Below are 23398 nucleotides of genomic sequence, written 5' to 3' on the forward strand. Positions count from 1 at the left end.
AGAGAAAGCGCTGTTAGACGTTGGTTACTCAAACAAACATGGCGGCCTGCAGGTGCTACATACTGTGCGAAGGTTGTTGTTAATTTGAAAGGTTGTCTCAAAAATACTGTGAACATGCTCAGCCTGACAATAAGAGAGGTTAGTGCGACTATTCTGTTTTTCCTTGAGCGCACAACGTCGTGTTTGTTTTGTGCATATTAGCCGCATGTTGGACGTTTTGTGCTGTCAATTCATAACTTAGGTTAGCTTATGTGAAATAATATAGACAATATGATACTCCAGCTTCCTTCGCTTGGGCGAAATAACTGGAATATGTTGTCACGCAACTGCATAGCGAGAGAAACTACATTACAGCGTTTTATTAATGTAGCAGAGAAGACATAGCTAATTGAAACTTACTGCTTTATCAAGTTGCTAACAAAATGTGTGTGGGCGGTTAGCTGTCCCCTGACAGCTGATAATCTGTGTTTCTACACGCTGTTACTGTCCTTTAATATGGAGCACTGCATCGTGTTATATTTGCTTTGCATGTAAAATCTTTATTTTCGAAGAAATGACAAATGAATGTAGTGGAGTAAAAAGCACAACATTGACCACTGAAATGTAATGAAGTAGAAAAATACTGTAAAATTTAAATACTTAAAGCAGCAAATGCCTCATTTGTACTTTAATGGTAACTAAGCCCATTTTCAAAATTCATGCACGTCACACTCGACCTAAGACAGTCCATAGACATGAACAGCTCCCTCCCAAATCCAACAACTAAACTGTTAAAACTCAAATGTATGATTTCAGTATGTATAGTGTGGAGCTGCTCCATAGACAATGAATGGTGAAAGATGTTCTAGATGACACTGAGAGCAGCCAGGGGAATGTCTTGAGTTTATGGGTACTTTTTCTGTGTCAGAACTGAGAACACTACAATAGAATAAAGCTCATTTGAATATGTAAAAAAAGAAAACAAACTGTCGGTGGGTCCACAAAGTCAGCCTTTTATTCATGAGGCTCAATCGAGAGGAGCCAGGCTTGCACAGATTCGATCACTGGCAATTGCAGCACAATGCATACTGGACTCAACAAAATAAACTGTTCATTTTTGCTGAATTTCAGAGATTTAGATGTTATTTGTCTGATTTGAAAGTTTATTCTGTTAACAGAATACATGTGTGCCTGATGGTGAAGTCTAGCAGTCACAGGCTAAATACATTCATCATAAACTACACATTCTCTATTGTATATTAACAATGGACTGTTTAAATTATTGAAGTATTTAGTATCACAAATACTTGTGGTAAGTGGGATGTAAGAAATCTTACAGTAACATCTGTGCAGATGTGAAGCCCTGATTATACATGACTGATCTTTAATGAAAGCTGTTGTCTTGTATTTTTTTCCTCTGAAAATACTGAAATAAAATAAATATTAAGATATTATTCATTTATTTAGTCTATGTGGTGGAGGTGAAAGGTCTGCTCTATTTACATGAGAATTCATGTAAAATAGAGGTTGAACCATGAATGTAAATTACAGATCACCTGTAAAGCATTTTAATAGGTCACTCTGCCATAATGAAAACAACTGGAGACTGAAAACAAGCTGACATATGGGTCTTATAACATTTTAATAAATCAGCATCAGAACAGGATGGGTGTCTCTTTGACTTCCTGTACAGACTGAAGGCTGCTGGAAACTGTCGGAAAACGGTTCGACTTCACCGCAGCTTTTTGTCACTGCCTCCTGCTGCAGCTGTCTGACCTCATCCCCTTTCCAGGCAAGGTGCAGTTCATCTCGAACGAGCCTGTTATCTATGGAGCAGCTCCAGACTTCATACCTTATGACTGAACTTTACTAGGCCATGGAAATAACCAATTAGAATTCTTAATTTAGGTGGTGTTACCCTTAAGTTCAGTAATAGGCCCTTTTCATTACAGACATTTTAAGAGAAAAGGTAAAAAAAAGCAGAGGAGTACAATAAAGTTTGCCAAATGATGGCTGGATTCTGTTTAGCTGCTTTCAAGGTCCTAATGTTGTGCATGCTGTCACACTATCACACAGTCATGGCTAACTGGAACACTTGAATAAAACATAGCAATTATTAATGATAAAGCCCCACTGAGTAAAATCTACCACTGCTGTTTCATTATTGTTCTCCAGGTGTCTTTGGCGCTCAGGGAGGGAAGAATCACCCCAACAGAGCTCTGCAAAAAGTGTCTGAACCGCATCAAGAAAACACAACATCTTAACGCTTACATCACTGTGACAGAGGAGTTGGCACTGAAGCAGGCTCAAGAAGCAGAGACCAGACTGCTGCAAGGTGTGGACACGTGAGCGTGTATCCTAAGTATTCTGCCTAGAGTCAAGGGTGTTACTGATCTTGTTTTCCTTTAGGTGCCCCCAAAGGTCCTCTGGATGGAATCCCCTTTGCAGTAAAGGACAACTTTTGCACAGAAAAGATTAAGACAACATGTGCCTCCAGGATGCTTAAAGGTTTGTGTGAACCTCAGTGAACGTTACTATGTCTTATATTTTTCAATGCTAACCTACTGTTACTTCTGCTACAGACTACACTCCACCCTACAATGCCACAGTGGTCCAGAAGCTTTTTGACCAAGGGGCTGTCCTCATCGGGAAGACCAACATGGATGAGTTTGCTATGGGGTAAGTCCATTGTTATCAATGTCAGTGGCCTACAGGAAGAGACATTTTTTAGATTACTGATTGTTACTGTCTCATTTATTTATTTATTTGTCTTGCAGTGCGGGCAGTACTGATGGAGCTTTTGGCCCGGTGAGAAACCCCTGGAGCTATGCTGCTCCCTACAGAGAGCAGACAGGGGCAGCACCAGACACTGACTGGGTCGTCACTGGCGGAAGTTCAGGAGGAAGTGCTGCAGCTGTGGCCTCACTCACCAGCTACCTGTGAGGGAACACAATCACATCCAGTGGTGCCATAAAAATGTCACAAAAAATATGAAAATAATAATTTGATCCAAAATGTCATTTATAAATTAAAAAAATGTACTGTTTTGGTAATTACTTTGCAGGGCTTTGGGTTCAGACACAGGTGGTTCTACTCGTAATCCTGGAGCACTGTGTGGTGTTGTGGCCCTGAAGCCTACTTATGGTCTGCTGTCCAGACATGGTCTCATCCCCCTGGTCAACTCCATGGACGTCCCTGGCATTATAACCCGCAGTGTCGGTGATGCAGTCACTGTCCTAGGTAGGAAACAACTGATGACCTATTATTAGACAAATTAAACATCTGGGCCTCCACAAAAACTTCTGTTGCTCTTGAATATGGACATTCTACATTTCCAGCTCTTTCTTTCCAAGGCCTAGTCCACATGTACAAAGGTAGTTTTGAAAACAAGGTTGTCCCCGCCTTCCCTCTCAAAAAACCTACCTAACCAGGTGCTGTTTCAAAAAAATTCAGTCCAAATAAAAATGCAAAAACACAACTGAAGCGCTGTCAAGAGCGTGCAAAACCAACATATAACCCTAAGCCTGAAGCAAAGAAGAAGATGTTGGCCACTCAGAAGCCTGACAAAAAGCTATTACTGTTAGGCTACCTGGAGCAGTGACCTCCGTAGTGCATCCTGACGCTTCTGTTCCTCAGTACAGTGGAATAGTAACTGTAAATTTATGTGTAAACATGTACAAAGTCCTGTTAGCAAGGTTAGAGCCAGCACTGTTTTGTATAGAGTGCTCCATGTACGTCTACAATAGCACAGAATGAATAAATCAAGCACTCACTCTAGATAGGACCGTTCATGTTTTCATGTCAGCCACTGTAGCTGTCCTACACGCTAAGCATACGGGAGAAGTTCCACTTCTGTAATCCAACTGCTAGATGTAACTAAATCCTACACACTGGACCTTTAAAGGTACCGTGTGGCGTTTTGACCACTAGTAGTGCCATGGAGCCATATTTTATGAGGAACACGAGTGACAAGCAAGTGGGCAGCACACTTGTCATCCTGCCATGTAAACAACTCACAATTTAAAATGTTAAACCTCAGAATTATGGACCTAACCTGGCATTTTGCTGATATGTCACACAGATATCCTCCAAGGCCTTGATATCAGAGACTCAACAACAATCCCAGCTCCCTCGTCACTGACAGAACTACCTGAATACTTTGATGTCAAGAACATCTGTGTAGGCATCCCCAAGGTGAGTTTAGCTTTGTATTAAAACCATCTTCTCCTCTGTATTATCTCAGCATCACTCACACCATATTTTCCTTAAATTGGAGTAGTCACAGACTGAAGTGTTTGAAGGGTAGTTACCAGCAGACGCTTGCAACGTATTATCACTTTAAATGTAAGATGTTCATAACTTCAGTTTTGTTGTAAATAGGAAACACCTGAAGAGTGACTGCAATCCCCAAGCTACCAGAAGTAAAACCTATGATCTGGAACAGACTTGTACTATAAATACATAGATGATTTGGAGAAGTCAACAACAAAACAACTGTTATATTAGTCGTAGGAAACATGTTAGCCATTATTTAATCTGACAGGGAAAGAAACTGTCCATATTTAATCGGTCTATATTACAGTGTTTTGTTTCTTTTCAATCCTGACAAATATCTTTTTATTATAAATCTACTCATTTTTAGAGTAAAAACATTTCTCAGGGTACATTATATGTACATAAATGGTTCTTATTCTGTTTTGTTTTATATCTCTGTGAAGACAAATGCAGCTGCTTATCTATGTCTCTTAATGTATGTCAGGAGTACCACGCCCCGGGGCTTTCTGAGGAGACTGTAGCACAGTGGAGTCGTGTTGCTGACATGTTTGAGAGGGCGGGGTCGCGGGTGAAGCAGGTATCCCTCCCCCACACCCAGCACTCCATTGTGTGCTACCACGTCCTGTGCCACACCGAGGTGGCGTCTAACATGGCCCGTTTTGACGGCCTAGAATACGGTATGAACCCGTTTAAGGGTGCATTGTAGAGCATTTTGCATTAGGTGCTGCATCACACAGGGAATCTGTTGGATTATTTAACAGTACAAAAGCAGAAAAGCCAATGCTGTTGATTTCCTCTTCTGTCAGGCCATCGCAGCGAGGTGGACAGCTCGACAGAAGCCATGTATGCCACAAGCAGACATGAGGGCTTCAACGATGTAGTGAGAGGGAGGATACTGTCTGGAAACTACTTCCTGCTCAAACAGTAAGACAGCAGATTGCACGCTACTTGTTCAGTTCACTACTACACACTAGTGTAGAGCCATCAGTGTGCCATTTTATCACTATGACCTTTTCTCCTTAACTTTTTGATAAGCAGCTTTTTATAAGCACGGCTATTTGCCAAGTTGTCTTTCATGGAATGTATGTGACATTAAAACATTTTGGTGAAGCTGTAATATTTCCACTGTCGGCATCCTCACCCTCAGGAACTACCTGCACTACTTTGTAAAGGCTCAGAAAGTCCGCCGGCTGATCGCAGACGATTTCAAACGCGTGTTCAGCTCAGGTGTTGACGTACTGCTGACGCCCACCACTCTGACTGATGCATCCCGTTACTCCGACTTCACACAGGAAGACAACCGAACACGCAGCGCGCAGGAAGACGTCTTCACTCAGCCCGTCAACATGGCAGGTACAGAGAGAAAAAAAAGAGATCTGCAATCAGAACCGTTCATGCATGTATAGGAAGTGTGGGAGGGTTCAGGAACTTATATATTCTGCATGCATGGATACACACACAAATATGTACACCCACACACTCAAAAAACATCTTCCCAAAACTACCTCAGTTTAGTTAATGTTTCTTATTTTACATCCTGTAACAAAGGTGCAGTGGAGAATGAACATCATAGTGAAATTAAAAGGGGAAATGATCATTTCACTTCTCTTTTCTTTGTAAATCCCTGAAGGCAAAAAGGCTCCTTCTTTTATCACTCTCCAAACTAACCTGTAACTAACCTTGAGATCCCAATCAGTGCCTTTCTCTCAACTTTCCTTCCACTCTATTTATCCTCACCCCAGGTCTCCCTGCTGTTTCTGTGCCAACTGCTTTATCAAGACGGGGCCTTCCCATTGGTTTACAGCTTATAGGCCCCGCCCTCCAAGACAAGAAGCTGCTCAGTGTTGCCCAGTGGATCGAGCAGAGGGTTGGGTTTCCCTCCATTAGTGACTATGAAGACTCCAGTGAGAGCAGGAGTGACCAAAGAGAGCAGACTTCAGCTGTATGAAGAGAACTGTGGACACAAGGACTGTTGACAAAGAAACACACAATGCACTTAAGGTGTAACTATGATGGACATTCTTGGCTTGTATAATGCCTTTTCCATACATTTTGTTGGAGTGTGAACCGTCAGTCAGTGTTATGGCTTTTATTTTTCTTGATGGAATAAAGCATAAATCCATTGTTTTACAACATGCATCATATTTTAATCTTAACCTGCTGCTGTATCTGTTGTCTGGAGGTGGTGATATTAAATATGCACGTTATTACTGATAGAGTGATATATGTAATTTTTAAGACAGCATCCATGCCTCGAGTTTTGCATTTTTGCCATCGCTGTCTTGGATTGCTGGAGCCACAAGTGACCAAATTTGGGCAAGAGGGTGGAGCTGACTCATAGACTGTGGTGATGCCTCGCAGACAGTCCGTCACTCAAAGCTGCCACCTAATTTTGCATAACTTAAAGCATTATTAAAATTAAAATTAAATGGGTGACCCTCATATTGCAATTTCTGCACACATTATTTTGAAACTTGTTAAAAACTAAAATGCATCCTCTTCTGCAAGTGTATGTGTGACTGAAGAAAGACAAATTGCATAAGAGTTGGGTAACAACTTCGCATGATCAAACACCAGCAGACCACAAGCAGATACTTTCCCTGAAGTACTTATACTGTCCACATTAAAGGGTTGGAGTCAGCTCACACGAAATCAATCCAGTCAGCCAATTACAGTACTGGAAAGTGGCCTAAACTGAGTTGTTACACTGAGTGCCTGCAGAGTCTCAATTGACTCCAGCTCCTCATAATCCTGACCCATTTATCATGTGGGAATCTATACATGGTCACTGTTACGTTCATGATTAGTCCTGATACTATAGTTCAACAGTTGAAAGGTAATTTTTACACATAGGATTGTTTTTTATTACTTACCTTCACATTATTTGCTGTCCGTATATTGTTTTTCCCAAAACTTTAAAAGCAAACATTTCAACATTTCAACAGTCACATTTCCTTCTGTATTCTGTAGAACAGTTTTGTTCTTACTTAACATCACTTCACTTTAATGAACCACGTCATTCTCAGTTCCAAGTGTGCACGGCAAAAAAATCTTGTTTTAGATTTTATTTTTTCTACAAATTAACATTTTTCTCGATAAAAGAAAGAATAAGGCAGGTTGTCCATAACAAAATTTCATTTTCAAATAATCCTTTATAATGTGAATCATGGGGTTTTTTTTTTCACTTTTTCATGACCTGATAAGAAGGGGACAAGCTATTTGTACTGTGGTGTTATTTAAGATCAGGTCCACCATTCCCTGATTTTATTATAGTGCCCAGGAATCCCCAAATCCCAGCTCACTGTTGCTACAATCAGCATGCAGCTAGCATCCTCGCTAAATTTAGCATAAAACCTGTTCTACATCAGTTGAAAGGAGGACAACTCAGTCTGAGAATAACACAAAGCATCAGGCCACTTTAAGACAATTAAGAATGGGATTAAGAGGCTAGTTAGAGCGTGTGGCTTTCTGTAGGTGCATTAGCAATTAAGAGCTTCATCTAGGGACTAGTTTGACAATTTGGGAACTACTCTTGTTCTCACATATTTTGACTTTAGACAGAGCCAGGCTAACTGTTTCCTCCTGCCTTCAAGCTTAAAGGTTCTGCATATGACATTCAGAATATAGCAGCAAACCACTATTTGTTATGTAAAGATAATATTTTCTTTTCCCTGATGGTCTGAGTAAGTTGCTTAATTTGCCACTAGTTGCTTTTTAGAAATAAAGAGGATCTGACAAGTTACTAAATCTAGCATAAAAAGTTGTTTGGAGCACTGTGTTGGGCAGAGAATGAAGTCATGATGCTATGCTACCTCTATGTGTTTTTAATCGGGTGTCCAGGAAAGCAGCTCAGCCATGCTTCAAAATTTCCCCCAGTGGCCACTTATGGTATTGCAGCAAAAAAAAAAAAAAAAATCACCTTTTTAAAACTTTGCTCAAGCTAAGAAAAATGATCTAAAAATCTGTGACTTCGTCACAATGTAAAGTCTACGGGCAGAGCAGGAATTTGCATGCATCCCCAGCGGGGAAAAAAACGACAGCGCATATTCAGTGGGCCGCATATTGTGGAAGTAAACATGGATGCTAGAAACTTTTTTTTTTACATATACACCAGACGAGCAACTCAATTGGAATGAATAGGCACCATCTTGTCATCCGGTATCTAGTTATTATTGTACTGTACATCTATGGTTGCGATCTGAGCTTCTCTGTTCTTTGTTGAGGGAGCTGGTATGGCCACGCATGCATGTTAGTTGCATGTGAGTCCCTATGAGTGTGTCCCTCTGGCTGGCTATTTGCCAGCACTCTGCACTGTGCTCATACGGTGGCTACTGCTGATTATACCATTCGATCCGCTGTGGCGAAACAGTAGCAGTGGAGAAGCATAGCACCCACCCTCCAGTCCCCCCTCCGTGTTCACACCATTAGCTCTGTCAGTACTGTTGCTGTTAGTCCTTTCACCCTGTTAGCTCTGTTAGACAGACATGCCAGGGGAATTTCAAAATGAAGGGGGTATCTGGAGGAGATTTGTATCAATGTTTAACACTTTACATCAATAATACTGGACTGAATTGATAGTCCAGATCGATGTATCATTACACCCATTGCAGCTCAGATTCTGATTCATATGCTTTGAATGTCACATACAGCTCACTCAAGCTATGCTAATAACCTAACAAGCACCCAAAATGAGGATTTTTTTTTATACATATTACAGGATCCTCATGATGTAGCTCGTACTCCTCTATGACAAAGGAAGTAATGTCACTGGATGGTTACAGCACGAAGGACAGATTACAACATGGAACACTTTCTTATAAAGAAATGCATGAAAACCAGCATGGTCACCAAAATGTAGAGCTTTAAGTCACGTACATGAAGCTACTCTTGTTGGTTACAATATGACACACAGCAGAACACAGAGAGCCCATGCTGGCTTCTTGTTTCCTTTGACATTCCCCTCTCCGGATGTGCGGATTTGTGTGGTATCCCTTTCTCCCTCCTTTCATCCTTGCTCCATCCCTCCCACCTGACCAGCTCTTTCCAGTGCCTCTCATTTGATCCTGGTCTCCGTGTTCCACATGCAAATGTCGCCATCGCTCACGGCTGACAGAGAAGGATGTGCTAATGAAATTTTACCAGAGGATGGGCTCCTCACATATACTCATATAAGCCATCTCTCTGTGTGTGTGTGTGTGTGTGTGTGTGTGTGTGTGTGTGTGTGCGTGTGTGTGCACGTGTTTGTAGGCATGTTCTTCTTTGAGCCAGAGGATTAACACAGCTGGGCTTTGCCAGGTGAAGGGATTTCCCAAACACAGGGGTTCCTTCAGCTTGCTGCACCTTCCACAGATTAACTTCTGGTTGCATAAGCTCAGCATTCTTCTAAAGACTGTTTGTGGATGCAGCTCAAGGTCAAACATGGTCAGGTCACACCATGTGGGTCTATATGTCTAAGCTCTGTGATGGACTGGTTACTTGTGCAGAACTCTTGGCCAATGCATGCTTGGATAGCATCCACTTCTTTGCCACGATGGACATGTAGATGGGTGGCTGGATACACTGTCTTTATGTCTCTAACAAAAGAGATGTAACATCAGTAGCATAACTATACAAAACTGGTTTATGCAACAGGCCACTGCCCCAATCCTCTTTAATGGACAAATGGTATCACTTTACAGTGATTGTGCTACATACTGTACACTTTGAAAATGCTGCTGCTTAGGCCATGTTGATGAATGAGCCTGCCTTTTAAAGCATGACAATGGCTCCCCATAATAGAAATTATAAACATGCATATCTCTGAGTTTACGAAATCTTGGTGGATTTTATAGTATGTCAGAGTTCAGAACAGAAATATTACTTGATAAAATAAATAAAGTCTGTCCTGCCTTGTTTCCACGATCTTGATTATACAAGCCCTCACTGAAAGCAAATTCCTAACAACAGGACAAACTTCAAACTCTGTTAGTCTTGAACCGTGTCACATATCAAACTGTTCTCTCGCCGACTTTGTAGGACAAAGACAAGCACAACAAAAGCAGTTTGGTCAGTGTCATTGTGTCATTTTGGATGTTTTCTGCTTGTTCACTGATGTCAATCTAATCTTCACATGCACATTTTTGTATTCATGTAGCCATGACTCCATGAAGCTGATTTCAGTTCAGAAGGTAGTGACCTAGTTTGAGGACACTAGTAGAAACTCTACAAATTCTACAGTCAGTATGTTTACATGACATTAGAGAAAATCAGTTTATTGTGTTAGTCCGACTAAAACCGGACTTTTAAAATACATCTAAACATGTTAGTCTGACTGAAATGGTGCTAAATAGAATTTCTCAAAGTCAGACTAACACAGCCAGATAATGTGATTGGGAGTCGAATTACTCCTGCATGGAGGCTTATACAGTCAATCAGACCCAAACTGGCCAGGGCTTTGACCCAGAAGTCGAATAGCATTAAATGCGTAACAGAAGAAGAAGCTGGTAACAACATGGCAAAATCTAGGGGAGGAGTCACAGTTCATGCTACGTCAGCTGAAAGAGTTAAATATTTAAAATACTAGTTTGCAGCTAGCTAACTTGTCTGTCAATTGTTTGGACTGTGACGTAATAGGTCAACTGGAAAAAGGTCCAATACTAACAAGCTGTAAGGGGGCATATTGCCATCTGTCGTAGCTGAGTCGGACATACTTCAGTCATTGATTCCCCTCCCGAGCTTGTATACTGGGACAAGAACAGTAGTCCTATTAAATGGCCTAGTCGAGCTATAACTGTAGCTCGACAGCATATTCACTCCGACCTCGTAACATATTGACGTTTTGGTCATGGACTTTATGTGTCCACATACGACATGCAAGGTACCCTCTGTGCATTGGTTGTTGGCGTTCTGGGACGCCATGTCAAGCTCTGCCTGTTACATGCATTGTCCTCTTTCAAGATACACTTCTGTTTCACAGGAAATTTACATTTACATACAGTCCCTCTCTAAATAACCGCACTACGTTGGTACAACACCGGAAAAAATAACAGGATTTGGCTTTAGAATCTTACGGGATGCGAACATCGCTCTCTCAGGTGAAAGTCGGTGTTTGTTGGAACCACACACCACCCCTCCCGCTACCACACTCAGACTTTCACCACCTAAACTTTCGTCCTTGTCCCACCGCGTTTCCACCTGAGGCCACCAGGCGCCGTTAACTATAATGGCAACTGGCAGCGTATCTTGCCGACATTACAGGATGCCTTTTTTTTGTTGGTTTCTGATGCTGCCAGTCACTGCCCAAGCGCCGGATTTGACGACTTCAGAGTGAGACCAGGCTCAGGTCGACTTCATTGTGCGTGTAAATGCACTGAGTGATTCAATTCAAAGTTTGCTGACGACTTTTCAAACAAACTCCATTTGTCCAGACAAACACTTAAAGTCTTAGCTGTAGTTTATAGAGGTTTTGGTTGTAGCTTCAACTATATTTAAGAGCAAAATATGGCATTTCTTATCCTACAACATGTATGTGTTTGCATAAAACATTAAAATACTTACCTTAATACTTTTTTTCTACCTACTTTACATCCACTAACACAAACATGCAACTCATTCAATACAAAATTATTTATAGAGTACACTGCACAGGGGATAGGGTGTTTTTAACGGGGCTGATGGGCACAGACATCTGTCCACACTGCTCACTAAACACCATGGACAGCTATATGCATGCCACATAGAACTGCACACCAATTTGCCATAATACCTTAAGGCTGTGAACACACAACCAGGATTTCCTCCTGCTCAGTGCAGGGTACATGTGTTGTGTGGTTATCTAATGGCAAAAACTCTGTTGGTGTGTCTGTGTGTCTGTGTGTCTGTTCCACATTACTGGCCAATTGATGTAATTGACATTACATCAATTGGGCAAAGGGGGTCGCTATAGCAACCTATTGAAATTGCAAACTTTGAATGGGCATATCTCATGCCCCGTATGTTGTAGAGACATGAAACTTTGCACAGAGATGTCTCTCCTCATGAGGAACAAATTTGGCCCAGGAACCCATAACTTCCGGTTATATAGATTTTCAGCCATTTTGAACTTTTTGAAAAACACTTCAAATCGATCTCCTCCTAGGAAGTTTGACCGATCTGCATGAAACTCGGTGAACATAATCTAGGGACCAATATCTAAAGTCCCCTCTTGGCAAAAGTTGGAAAACTTACTAAAACTGAGCTTCTATAAGGCAATGAATATTGCGGAGGGCGTGGCTCATCACATAAAGGTGTATGACATCTCAAGGGTTTCACCGATCACCATGCAACTTTGTAGGCACATGACCACACATAATCTGAGGGGACCCCTCCATTATTGACCCCATCAAACAAAATGGGGGCGCTACAGAGCTAATTTCTTATCTAGGCCTAACCGCCATATCAATTTTTACTAAACTTGGTAGATATGTAGAACAGGACGCCTCAAGGTGACTGGAGAAATTTAACTCTAATTGGCAACAGGGTGGCGCTATAACAACAGAAAAATGCTTAAAAATGGCTCAAATGCGACCGATCGCTGTGGCTCCCCCTGTGGCCCAATGTTGTTGTTTTATTTCTAATTTTTGGTATGAATAAGTCATGGTATGGTATGCTGTACATAATCACGGAAACTGTCAGTGTGTCATTCTGTCAGTCAGTCATTCTGTCTGTCCCATGTTTTTCTACTCACTGACGTGGTCAATCTATGTGAAACTGCACATAGGTATTGAGGATTGGCATAGGTAGAAGGTGACAAAGCTACCAATGGGTATGGACTAGTCTGATTAAATTGCGAAAGTATATGACACTGTAAAAAAGAATAATAAAAACAAACACACAGTTTTGTTGCTCATGTGGATATTTAATGTACATAAAGTTACATTTTATGTGGGGCAGGAATTGTTTAAATGTGATATTTACATTTTAACATATGTAGGATGAGTTTTACGCAACAGTTTATTGACAGAACATAGTAGTTTGCAATAGTTTCATATCTGTAATGTAAATATAAAGCTACAGCCATGAGCCAACAGCTGATTTGCTTATCTGAGCATGAAAACTGATTGTACATATTAAATAGAAATAATGCATCAATCAGTGAACTTCAGAAGGGCTTGATTCTGGTAGATTTTACCAGGGGCTGAGTCAGACATTGTAAATGTTCAGGGCTTGGCCTAAACCTAAGAAGGTCCTGGGGCATGCTCCCTTAAGGATATTTTACACCGTTCACAGCAGATATATGCACTTTTTTCCATGCCATTTGAAATAATAGACTGCCTAAAAATCTGTACATCATTTGGGAAGAACATGATAGTTGCCTCTGGAGCCCCAGAGGTCAGTGTTCAAACTGTTGCCTTTACATGGTATGTGAACCAGTATCAGCATCTCATTTTTATGTCCCATGTGTGATAATCTGAGGTAAAGTTATTGCCCTGTGAACAGCTGTTCCACAACAGACTGTGTGATGGAAAAGGGAAACGGGACAAATACACCCTGACAATGACATTTAATCTGCATTCTATACCCTGGGCTCTGAACTGGATACATGAAGTCTATGCATTAGAAAGACACTTACTGTAGAATGACACAAGAAAACCAAAATGATTTCTAGATGGTTGTCTTTGTAACCAAGTAAATGGATAGCCCTGCCATTAACAGCTGGTATTTGTTGTAATTTTATAGTACGTTATAATCAAAGGTGTCAAAAACAGGAAGGGGGAAGAGGACGTGTTGACTGATCTGCATACAGCATTTGACTACAACCCGCAGAGCTCAACCAAGACTGGAAATGGAGTGAGGGGCATATGGGGGGATGGGGGGGCTGGTGGTTAACCACATCATGCTATATCTAAAACATTACATGAGTGAGTCTTACAGCGCCTCATGCATCTGATAAAGTGTCTTCTGTTACGGCACTGTGTTGCTATACCTGCTTGTATTCAGGATTGGGGTGAAATCTTATCTTGTCAAGATCAGTCAGAAATCACACGCCTTGAGTGTATAGCAGTTGTTAAATGTTTAGTGTCTTTGAACTGAGTCTCAAGTTCCACATTTGTACAGGGTGTGGTGAGCGAGCACATCTGAGCTTCCCTCAAGCGATGATTTGTGCCATTATAGCTTTTATCAGTACAGTGAATGTAATAAGAGAACAGATCTTTATAATATTGTGGATAATAAGATGATACAACCTCTTTATGAAAGTGTGATTAATGGTGTTCCTGTTGCTAAGCTTTGTCAAGTCTCTAAAACCTCCACCTGACTGATGAAAAAACCACGGGGTCGGCATTAACGTGTTCCTTTAAAGTCATACATTTTGACATGGTTAAGGCACTCTCCTCCTCAGTCGCCTTGGATTGTGGTGTGGTTTTACATTGATTTCAATGGAGAGCAATGTCGTTTCTTTAAAACACACAAAAACCAACAAAGCGTTGCTTCCTGTCTCCCTCCATGCAGCCAGTAAGCTCACAGCAGGCTTTGAAATTAGATCTCTCTGTCTCTCTCACACTCACTGCTTCTCTCCTCTCTCTGCAGAAGTTTTAACTCTCAAAATGTACTTTTCAACTCAGCAACCAATCACAGCACCACCTCACTAAGTAATACATCTCATTAACCTCCCTTAAACAGTAACTAGCCAACATGCCATTACGTTATTGACTTCAGTGTTTCAGTTCTCCTACAGTCGTCATCTAAAAGGCCAATGTAGAAGCAGAAGCTACATAGCAGCCCTCCTTGAAGCTGTCAGGTGCTGTGAGCATTATGCTGGGAAGCCACAGCTAAGGTATAGTATATCTGTTTCCAGCATGTGATAGTCTTTGACTTATTGAGAGGCAACAAACTTCAGGCTCCTGTTTTAAGGCCCAGACACACCAACCTGACATCAGAGACTTAGGCCAACATGTCTCGGCTGGAAAGTTGCACTTGAACGCACCACTAAGACTTCAGCCAAATGTCAACTAGCACAAACGCTCCGTGCCTGCATGAGAGGAAATAACTCTCCCTACCAGAAGGTGGTGTCTGCATTTGTTGCTCAAAATGGGAAGACCAACAGGATGGATCAAAGGTGCTTGTCAGACAGTTAGCACAATAACAACCTGACCCAAAGTTGAATGAACAAGAGATATATACCACGCACTAACAACAACAACCCAAACAATTATGAACCATTTTTGCTAAAGAGTAGCCTGGAAATCCAGACTCAAATCCAGAGAGATTCTGAGTCTGGTCCTCACCGATACATCCTTCCTACCCAAGGGGCGGCACTAACTGAGGCATTTCAAATGCTGCCGCACGCAACTGGATAGCACGATGGCCAATCAGAGCAAAAAACAAGGTGACAAAGCCGGGGCTAACTGATATATTACGCTTTTGCTGTATCCCGTCGGCAAAACAGCAAAAACATCCTTCCTGGAAGCGAAGGCTTCTAGGGCAGTCTTCTGTTCCTCTCGCAAGGAAAAAGATAAGTGTAGTTGGCTTAGCATTTCTTCCAAAGCTAAATTGAATGGACGCGGTGCTTTGGCAGCTGCCATCTTGGCTGTTTACTTTTCGACTCCTACGGCGCAGTGTTGTCTTCATCATGTTATGCCTGCCCAGAGACCGCCTCTGTCAGACAATTCACTGGGCTCTGCTCGTCGGGGCCAGATGCCTATGCAGTGCAAATTAGAATTTGCTAGGGGTGGGGCATCTGGATTTCCAGGTTAGCTAAAGAGCTCAATAGCTAAAAAAAAAATCTTACCTCATATAACAAGTTTGTTTCAGTGTCACGCCCCCTTGACTGTAGTTGTTTGCTTGCTTTCCTCACTTCCATTTCTCTTTTCATGCACTGAGATGAACTGCCAATCAGAGTGATTTCATTAACATGCTCCGACTCCGATTCAACAAGCTGCATTGGCGGAAAAAAAGCCACCAAAGGCCAACTAGTGCCAATGGCGTGGAATATACCACAACAACTAGGGAAACAGATGCTTACTGACTGCCCGACGTTGACCAACACCCAACTGTCAGCTTGGTGTGTCAGGGCCCTTAGACTCCATAGAGCAGGGGCGGAGCCAGACGTTTTTAACATTCAGGGCTCAGCCCAAACCTAGGGGTGCCGGAGGCATGCCCCTTGGAGAAATGGCAGCTATATGCACTATTTTTAAAACCATTTGAGGTAATAAAAAGCATAAAAATCTGTACATCATTTGAGAAAAACATGAAAAAAAGTCCTCTAGCGCCTACATCCAATTTTGGATCTAATTGTTTTCCAAATACCACCACCTAAAAAGATGCAGAAAACGTTTATTGTTACTATTCTTAAGTCAGGGTAGGAATTTTGGAACCTATTTTTGTTATACTATGCTGGAGTCAAGTTCGCAGAATGAACGTTTGGCTGACAAATCTGCTACATTTGAATCAATGCCACAATAATCTGGGCTGCTCTAACTACAAATCAAGAATCTGAAGTAAATTTGGTCTTTGATACTCTGAAATGAATATTACGACATTAGAAAGAGAAAATGTACTCAATTACATTAGATTTCTTTAGGAAATAGCATAGATTGTGGGCTTTTGAAAAAACATTGAGGGCTGGAGCCCCAGCGGCCACCCCACTGCTCCGCCCCTGCCATGGAGGCACTGTGGAATGAATGCTGAATCACTGTTGAGGGATAAAACTTGCTCTTAAAGCTTGAAACATTCAGAAAAGATGGTTGTAATAGTAAAAAGGAGTGTGGCCATTTAGTAGCTAGTGTGAAACCACTTATCAGCGGCTTCATGGTTTTGACTGTTTTGAAATGCAGATTCATGCTTGGAAAAGAACAAGAGATGTGAGAGGGGTTGTTCAGCTCAGCGATGAAAGCTTTGGAGTGTCCTTCACCTCTCCCTGATCCCCCTGTCCCTCCTCCTGTCCTTCCTCTTTTGTTTTTTTTTGTTTGCTCCCTAGCATGTGCTCCCGCCTTCACCAGCAAACAAACACCTAAGCCTGAACTCAGGTTTCTCCTTACGTTTCAGGTGGACAGGAGGAGAGGCGTGGAGTGGCTGCAGGAGGGCCTTAAGTGGTCACACTCTGGCGGTCAACTAAAGGAGAACTCTTCTCTAGATCACCTGACCACACTCCAGTGGCATTAAAGTTTCACGGCAGCACTGCAGGAATGTGGCGAGTGCTCCGTCAGGCCTCTTTAGCTCTGGATTATGAAGTATAGACAGAGGGAAAAGAGACTGAGGTAGGATGAAGATAAAAAAAAAACATGTTTATGAGGAAGAAGCTGATGAAGGAGAGGGGGAGGTAGGGACAGGACTCATGAAGCAGAGGTCCTGATCCGAGTCTAGCTTTGGAGCAGATAAGGACAATACAGCCATTGTCATGTGATCGGGGAGGGGGGGATGCAATTCCCACACAGATCAAGGGTGGACGCAAGGGGGAAGAGGAAAAGGAGGGGAGGGGGTAACAACAGGTGAATTCCAGGAGATAGAGAGGCCCTTTGATGGCAAAGCCCCTGCACCAGATGAAGGAGGAGGCCTGGCTCACCACTTTTAAATTATTCATCCCCCTCAGTCAATTATTAAAGTACTAGTACTCACATCCTCCCTTTGTGCGCTGAGAAAACAATGTTTACTTTTGTAACTTATTTGCGGCCAGATGATGGTAAATGGTTTACATGACCCCATGGTTTCACTTTAGGCTTGATGTGAGCTCATAGAATATAAGTTTGTCTGTGTGCCAACAACTGAAGGGAGAATGACTCCTCTTGATATGTTATAAGACATAGAAATACTCTGCTTTGAATAATAACCTTTGTCTGATATGTTTAATTACCTTGTTTAAAATTTTATCTCCTTTTACAATATATGAATATGCAAATATGCTCATTTCAAATGTGTCAGTGGACACAACACTTCCCTTTTCTCAGTGTAAGTGCACTGGAGGAAAACAAATGTAAATATAGAAGCCCCCCCAGCCCACTGATTCTGACATGACCCAGAAATGTGGATGTGCACATCAGCAGCTGACAAATTCTTGACACAGTTTCGTCTTGTCCAAGTTTTCCATCCTGTCTCTCTGAGTCCCGGGCTTGGTGTCGGTGGGTGCCACCTGCGCATTGCGAAGGTGACTTCCCCAAACAAAAGCGCAAGGAAGAGGAAATCATGCCTACATGTGTGCTGACTCAGCATTGATGAAAAACAGTTGATCAACAGGAGAATAAATACTTGAAAGCTGTACAGAATGCCTGAGAGCGTTACTGCATTATATTCCATTATATTTTGTGGTTTCCTTTACATTAAAAAAAAAGACATTTCCACCACAAACTGGTGCCCCAAAATTCCCCACTATAAAAAAAAATTTTCTGTGGGAGGACTCTGACCTCATACTGATCCCTCGTGACATTGCCTTGAATCACATATGTTAAAGAACATTTCAAAAATGTCTTTCAATCTGAGCCCATATATCCCCACCACTTTAACAAAGTGACACCGTTTGATGGATGTGAAAACAGCCCTTTGAGCGCCAAACTGCACAGTGAAGCAACAATAAGCAAGCTATCTGAGTGGAGGAGGGCTTTAAGTGTATCAGACTACATGCATTTCTCTATAAATAATATGCCAGAGCACAGAGCAAGCTAGCTGTTAGCAGTTGGAAGCTATACCAGATGACCATGGGACCTTGCTCAGCATCAATCCATGTTCGTTTATTGAAATATGAAGACTGTTTAGGGTAGCTAAAGGTAAATAAAACATGATACTTGCACCAAAAAAAGCATAGACAAATAATAGAAATGCAAAGTGTTGAAATAGCTGCATGGTAGCATTGGACAGTTTAAAATGCAAAGGAAGTGTGGTTGAGATGCGTTTCCTAGACTGAGAAATTCTGTTCCCAAAATGTGAACCACAGTATTGTTCCTCAGTGTGTCAGCACTGAGATGTTTACACATTAAACTCATCAGATTAGGAGCCTCAGATTTAAGCAGATCTGGATAATCCCAGGTGCAACTGATATCTACACTCTAAGTAGACCTAACTCTTTGCAGTAGCCTTGGGTAGCTTTTAGAATCTGTTTTAGGTTTAATGGCTGAGAACATTTTACTCTAAGCGCACAGTTATCTTCAGGTTTGACCATAAAACTCATTACAAGCTTGCCTCATGCTAAAGGGGAGACTGGGGGTGGGTTGTAACACTTTCAATTTCTCCAACCAGGAACAAGCTGCGAATCACCTGATCCACTCTGCACATGATCAGTTTAGTCCTTATTCCTCATTAGGAATAGAGTGCTCTAGGAATGATGTTTTTCCTGTAGGCCGAAGCAAAAGTTGGCATCAGCCTTGTTTCCTCATCAAAAAGCCATGGGATTTTCCATTGAGTTATTAGATAAAAAAAACAAAAACTGGCCAACAAATTTATGAAACTTGTTTTGTTCAGCAGAATAATCTTCAAATGAATGCTTCCATGATTTTTGAAGCCTTATGCAATTGCCAGATGTACAAAGCTAACATCAGGCTATAGACAAAGTGGCACTATGGTCGCACGACTTCAGTGTTGCCATTATTTGATGTTCTGTAGCCTTATTTAGCAATGACCGAAAGCTTTGAAAGAGTAGGGCATTTACGTTGTAGAATAAACGTGAGAGACTCAGCTTGTGTTAACCACACACTTCAGGCATCCAACCAGAAACCATCAACTTTGAAAGGCGGAAACCAGAAGTGCTAAAATGCTAATTCAAACTCAAGTTGTCTGGTAAGTCTCATGCATGTTGAAAATGCTGATAGCAATAAAAGGTAAGCTGAGGTGTGGCCACAAGACTTTTAGTTCTAATGAGAGAGAAACAGCCATTTTTGTACAGACAAGCGCAAACCCAATTGTTAAAGTTAAGCTTTTAACAAAAGTTTGTCATAATCCTTATTTACATTACACGCCAGACTGTTACAAGTAACCCAACCATGGGGTGAAGTAACATTTCACTCCATGCGTTTGAGACTAAACTGCACATTAATTGCAGACACTGGTAACAAGTTTGTCACATTTTGAATGCATTACAAAAGCTCGGATGCAGACATAAATGTTACAACCACCCCCGGTCTCCCCTACACCTTAAGTAAAAAACAAACTCACGAGTCCATCTGGTCACTTACAATTTAAAGGTTTATTGGACTTACAAAATTTAAGCTCTAAAATCACATTAACAATCACACATTTCCAGATTTGTTAATACAAAACTTTTCTAAACTTCTTTACAATCACTTTTTGGCCCTCTGAGCCTCATCAAGTATCACATTATTATTCTTTTTAGAGGTCGTATGACTTACACCTGCCAAAAATATTCTCCCTCCCTCCATAGAAGACGACGGCCTAAACCAAGAGGCCGGCGTTTTCCCGGATAGAGGAAATTTTCACATAGTCCCAGTTTAAACTGCAGCACATCAGAGCAGCAGGGCGCGTCCCTAGTTGGTGCGTAAAATGAAGACACAACTCTGGCTACGGAAGTGCGCGCTCCTTTGAAAACAAATTCCAAAAAAAGTGACAAAAAGTATTATGAATCCAAAATGTGTTGTAGGGAAGGGACTTTTGAAGATCTGCTCTTGGAATAACGTTGCGTGCACAGTCCAACCATCTTGGCAGTGTATGAAGAGCCATCAGTCCGGTCATTAGGACCAACCCAGGAGGAGAGACGCGCCAACAGCCAGCGGCAGCAGCAGCGTGAAAGCGTCGGTCCTCCCGGCGCCGTTGTCTTTGGGTGTCGAGTTGACGGTGGGTTGTGTCGTGGTGCGGTTTGTCATAGAGCCGTTCGTGGGAGCACCTATGTCCGGATTTGGGGGGGTCTGGGCATGGACCACCTGCAACACACAGAACCACATTACATCATGTTCTTTTACATGTACGTCAGCCGCTGTGCCACATTAAGGCAGAATGAACAAACTCGTAGCAATCCTCTGGACACATACGTGCGTAAAGATGCCCAAAATGGACAGGTTAAACAAGCCTAAAACATGCATCATTTGAGTGTTACACCCACACTTGTCCCTGCCCAAAACTTAGTGGCAATGATTTAATAATCCCGTCCTTTTTAAATGATTTAATGTACGTGGGGTTTAATAAAATCTAACTTTATCTTCTATTTCAGGAAAAAAAAAAGAGGTAAAATAAATTCGAAGACTGCTCTCTGGACAGCGACGCCTTAGGGCGTTGGTCCCAAGGATCAAATTCAGATTCTTTACAAAAGTTAATCGTTCTGTTCCTTTAAACCCTTATATGCATTTTATTTTATTCATTTATTTTAATTTTTCTGCACAGCTTGTTGTCTACACCGTGGGTAGCTACAGCCCACTCATTTACAGCTAAAAACATCCTTTAATTACAAATGAAGACGCCACCTGTGACAGTGTCAGGAAGCCCAAGAGGACAGAGTCCCAACTTTGAGTCTGAGCGCTAAAACTCAACCTTGAAAACTAAAGTTCAAATGCCGTTAAAAAAAAAAAACATGAACCGAGACAAAACTAACCTGTGATGAGATGAGATGGAGAGCCAGCAGGAGAGCTCCGAGGTAAGCTATACACATCTTATTCATCTTGGTGCGGCGTGTGAATGACTGCTGCTCGTCTCAAGTCCTCTGCTCAGTGAATGGATGAATGAAAGAGGAGATGCAGCTGTGCTTTTTATACCCCCGGTGACATCATCAGCCACTCAACCACCTGCTGCAGCCGGCTGCAGCCCATGTCGTGATGCATTCAGGTGCCGTCGAAAATATAATTATAATAAGTTAAAGGAACAGTGTGTAAGATTTAAGGGAATTTAGTGGCGTCTAGCAGTGAGGATTGCAGATTGCAAGCAGCTGAAGCTTCTCCCAGGTGGAATTCCTTCAGAGTTCATTGTTCGAGAGGTTTTTTACTGGGAGCCAAATTATCCAGAGAGGTCTCTTCCTCTCAAAATCAGCCTACATACCCCCCAGAACCCTCAGATCATCAGACACTGGTCTCCTAACGGTGCCCATGATCCAAAAATAAATTTGTTGAAGGTGCATTCAGTCATTATAGCCCCACTCTCCCGTGTCATCCTTTAAAGCCAAGCTTAAGACCTATACCTGTTCTCCTTTTCTCCTAGTTAGTCTCTCTCTCTCTCTCTCAGTACCTCATTATCAGTACCTGATAATGTGTGCATGCTTTTTTTCCTCTGATAACTTAAACTCCAGATGCTCAGGAGGTTTTTATTTTATTTTTTGTTGACGAGGTTTTTACTGGGAGCTGACTTATCCACAGAGGCCTCTTCCTCTGCATAACAAACAGACCTTGAGATTTAAATCACTAAAACACTGAATAAAGCAGTTTCATGCTGCTTGTCGCAGAGGGGCCTCTAACCATGTTGGCTGATGTGAAAACATGAATGACATTATCTAGAGCCAGCTTTTGGTTTGTCCATTTTGGGCGACTGTAGAAACATGGCAGTGCAACACAATGAGCCTCCTAGATAAGGACCTGCTCCTTACGTAGCTATATACAGTTCATTCTAAGGTAATGAAAACACAATAATAGTTATTGTCAGGTGCTAATACACTAAAGAAAACAAACTTGTTATATTAAATTCCATTTCTGCCAATGTATCCCCCTAAATCCTACACACTGGACCTTTAAGTGCAAATGAGCGACCATAATTTATGAAGTCCTGTTATCCCCCTCTCTCTCTGAAATTTGATAGGTGATAGTACTCTATTCATCTTATGACTTTTCAAAGTGAAAAGGATTGCTGTTCTCAGCAGACTGTCAAGACTGGAGCGCAAAATTTCAAACAACACCTGACCAAACAGCACAACATTAGTTCCACAATCACAAAATAATTATGACAATAAATAAATTATTATTGTTATCAATAACATTATTATATTAGTATTAATATCTGTGCTTTGTAATAGTAGGAACCAATGCAACTTTATTATTAGTTTTTCCTGTGGAGTTGTAGTTCCTCACTTCGACCACTAGAGAGCAGTGAAAGCTCAGATTGTCCAGTATTGTCGTGCACTTCCGGTAAAACCTTCAAAGTAAAACAACTCAAACAGTTTGTTGTGTTTTAAAACGTTTTTCTTACCCTTTAACGTATAAATTATCTTAAAAGAACATGATCAAATCACAAGCAAAACTATTCTGTATCGTTTCCCTCATATATGGTTAAA

General features: G+C 41.6%; 1 protein-coding gene and 1 long non-coding RNA gene across 2 annotated transcripts; one reads left to right on the top strand and one right to left on the bottom strand.

The window, feature by feature from the left end:
* The first annotated feature begins 8 nt into the window (after positions 1 to 8).
* Positions 9 to 6389, top strand: qrsl1 (glutaminyl-tRNA amidotransferase subunit QRSL1). The gene is made up of 11 exons (XM_033643301.2): positions 9 to 138; positions 2155 to 2314; positions 2389 to 2487; positions 2562 to 2658; positions 2757 to 2918; positions 3044 to 3219; positions 4061 to 4173; positions 4739 to 4931; positions 5061 to 5178; positions 5402 to 5607; positions 5997 to 6389. Exons 1-11 carry the CDS (start codon positions 115 to 117, stop codon positions 6200 to 6202), a joined length of 1554 nt encoding a protein of 517 aa, XP_033499192.2. The 5' UTR covers positions 9 to 114; the 3' UTR covers positions 6203 to 6389.
* A 13972-nt stretch (positions 6390 to 20361) lies between these two features.
* LOC144466938 (uncharacterized) lies at positions 20362 to 21894 on the bottom strand. Its single transcript, XR_013493334.1, has 2 exons — positions 21737 to 21894; positions 20362 to 21071 (listed from the first exon to the last, which is right to left on the bottom strand). It is a non-coding gene; the product is annotated as an uncharacterized LOC144466938 (long non-coding RNA).
* Between the last annotated feature and the right edge of the window lie 1504 nt (positions 21895 to 23398).

The sequence above is a fragment of the Epinephelus lanceolatus genome, chromosome 15 (assembly GCF_041903045.1).
Source record: "Epinephelus lanceolatus isolate andai-2023 chromosome 15, ASM4190304v1, whole genome shotgun sequence".
Lineage (NCBI taxonomy): Eukaryota > Metazoa > Chordata > Actinopteri > Perciformes > Serranidae > Epinephelus > Epinephelus lanceolatus.

Bases quoted from the DNA above. Each gene is read 5' to 3' on its own strand.
- qrsl1 (XM_033643301.2), top strand. From the start codon at position 115: ATGCTCAGCCTGACAATAAGAGAG. The intron at 2,315-2,388 runs GTGTGGACACGT...GTTTTCCTTTAG, and splicing joins AGAGACCAGACTGCTGCAAG to GTGCCCCCAAAGGTCCTCTG. The intron at 2,488-2,561 runs GTTTGTGTGAAC...CTTCTGCTACAG, and splicing joins TGCCTCCAGGATGCTTAAAG to ACTACACTCCACCCTACAAT.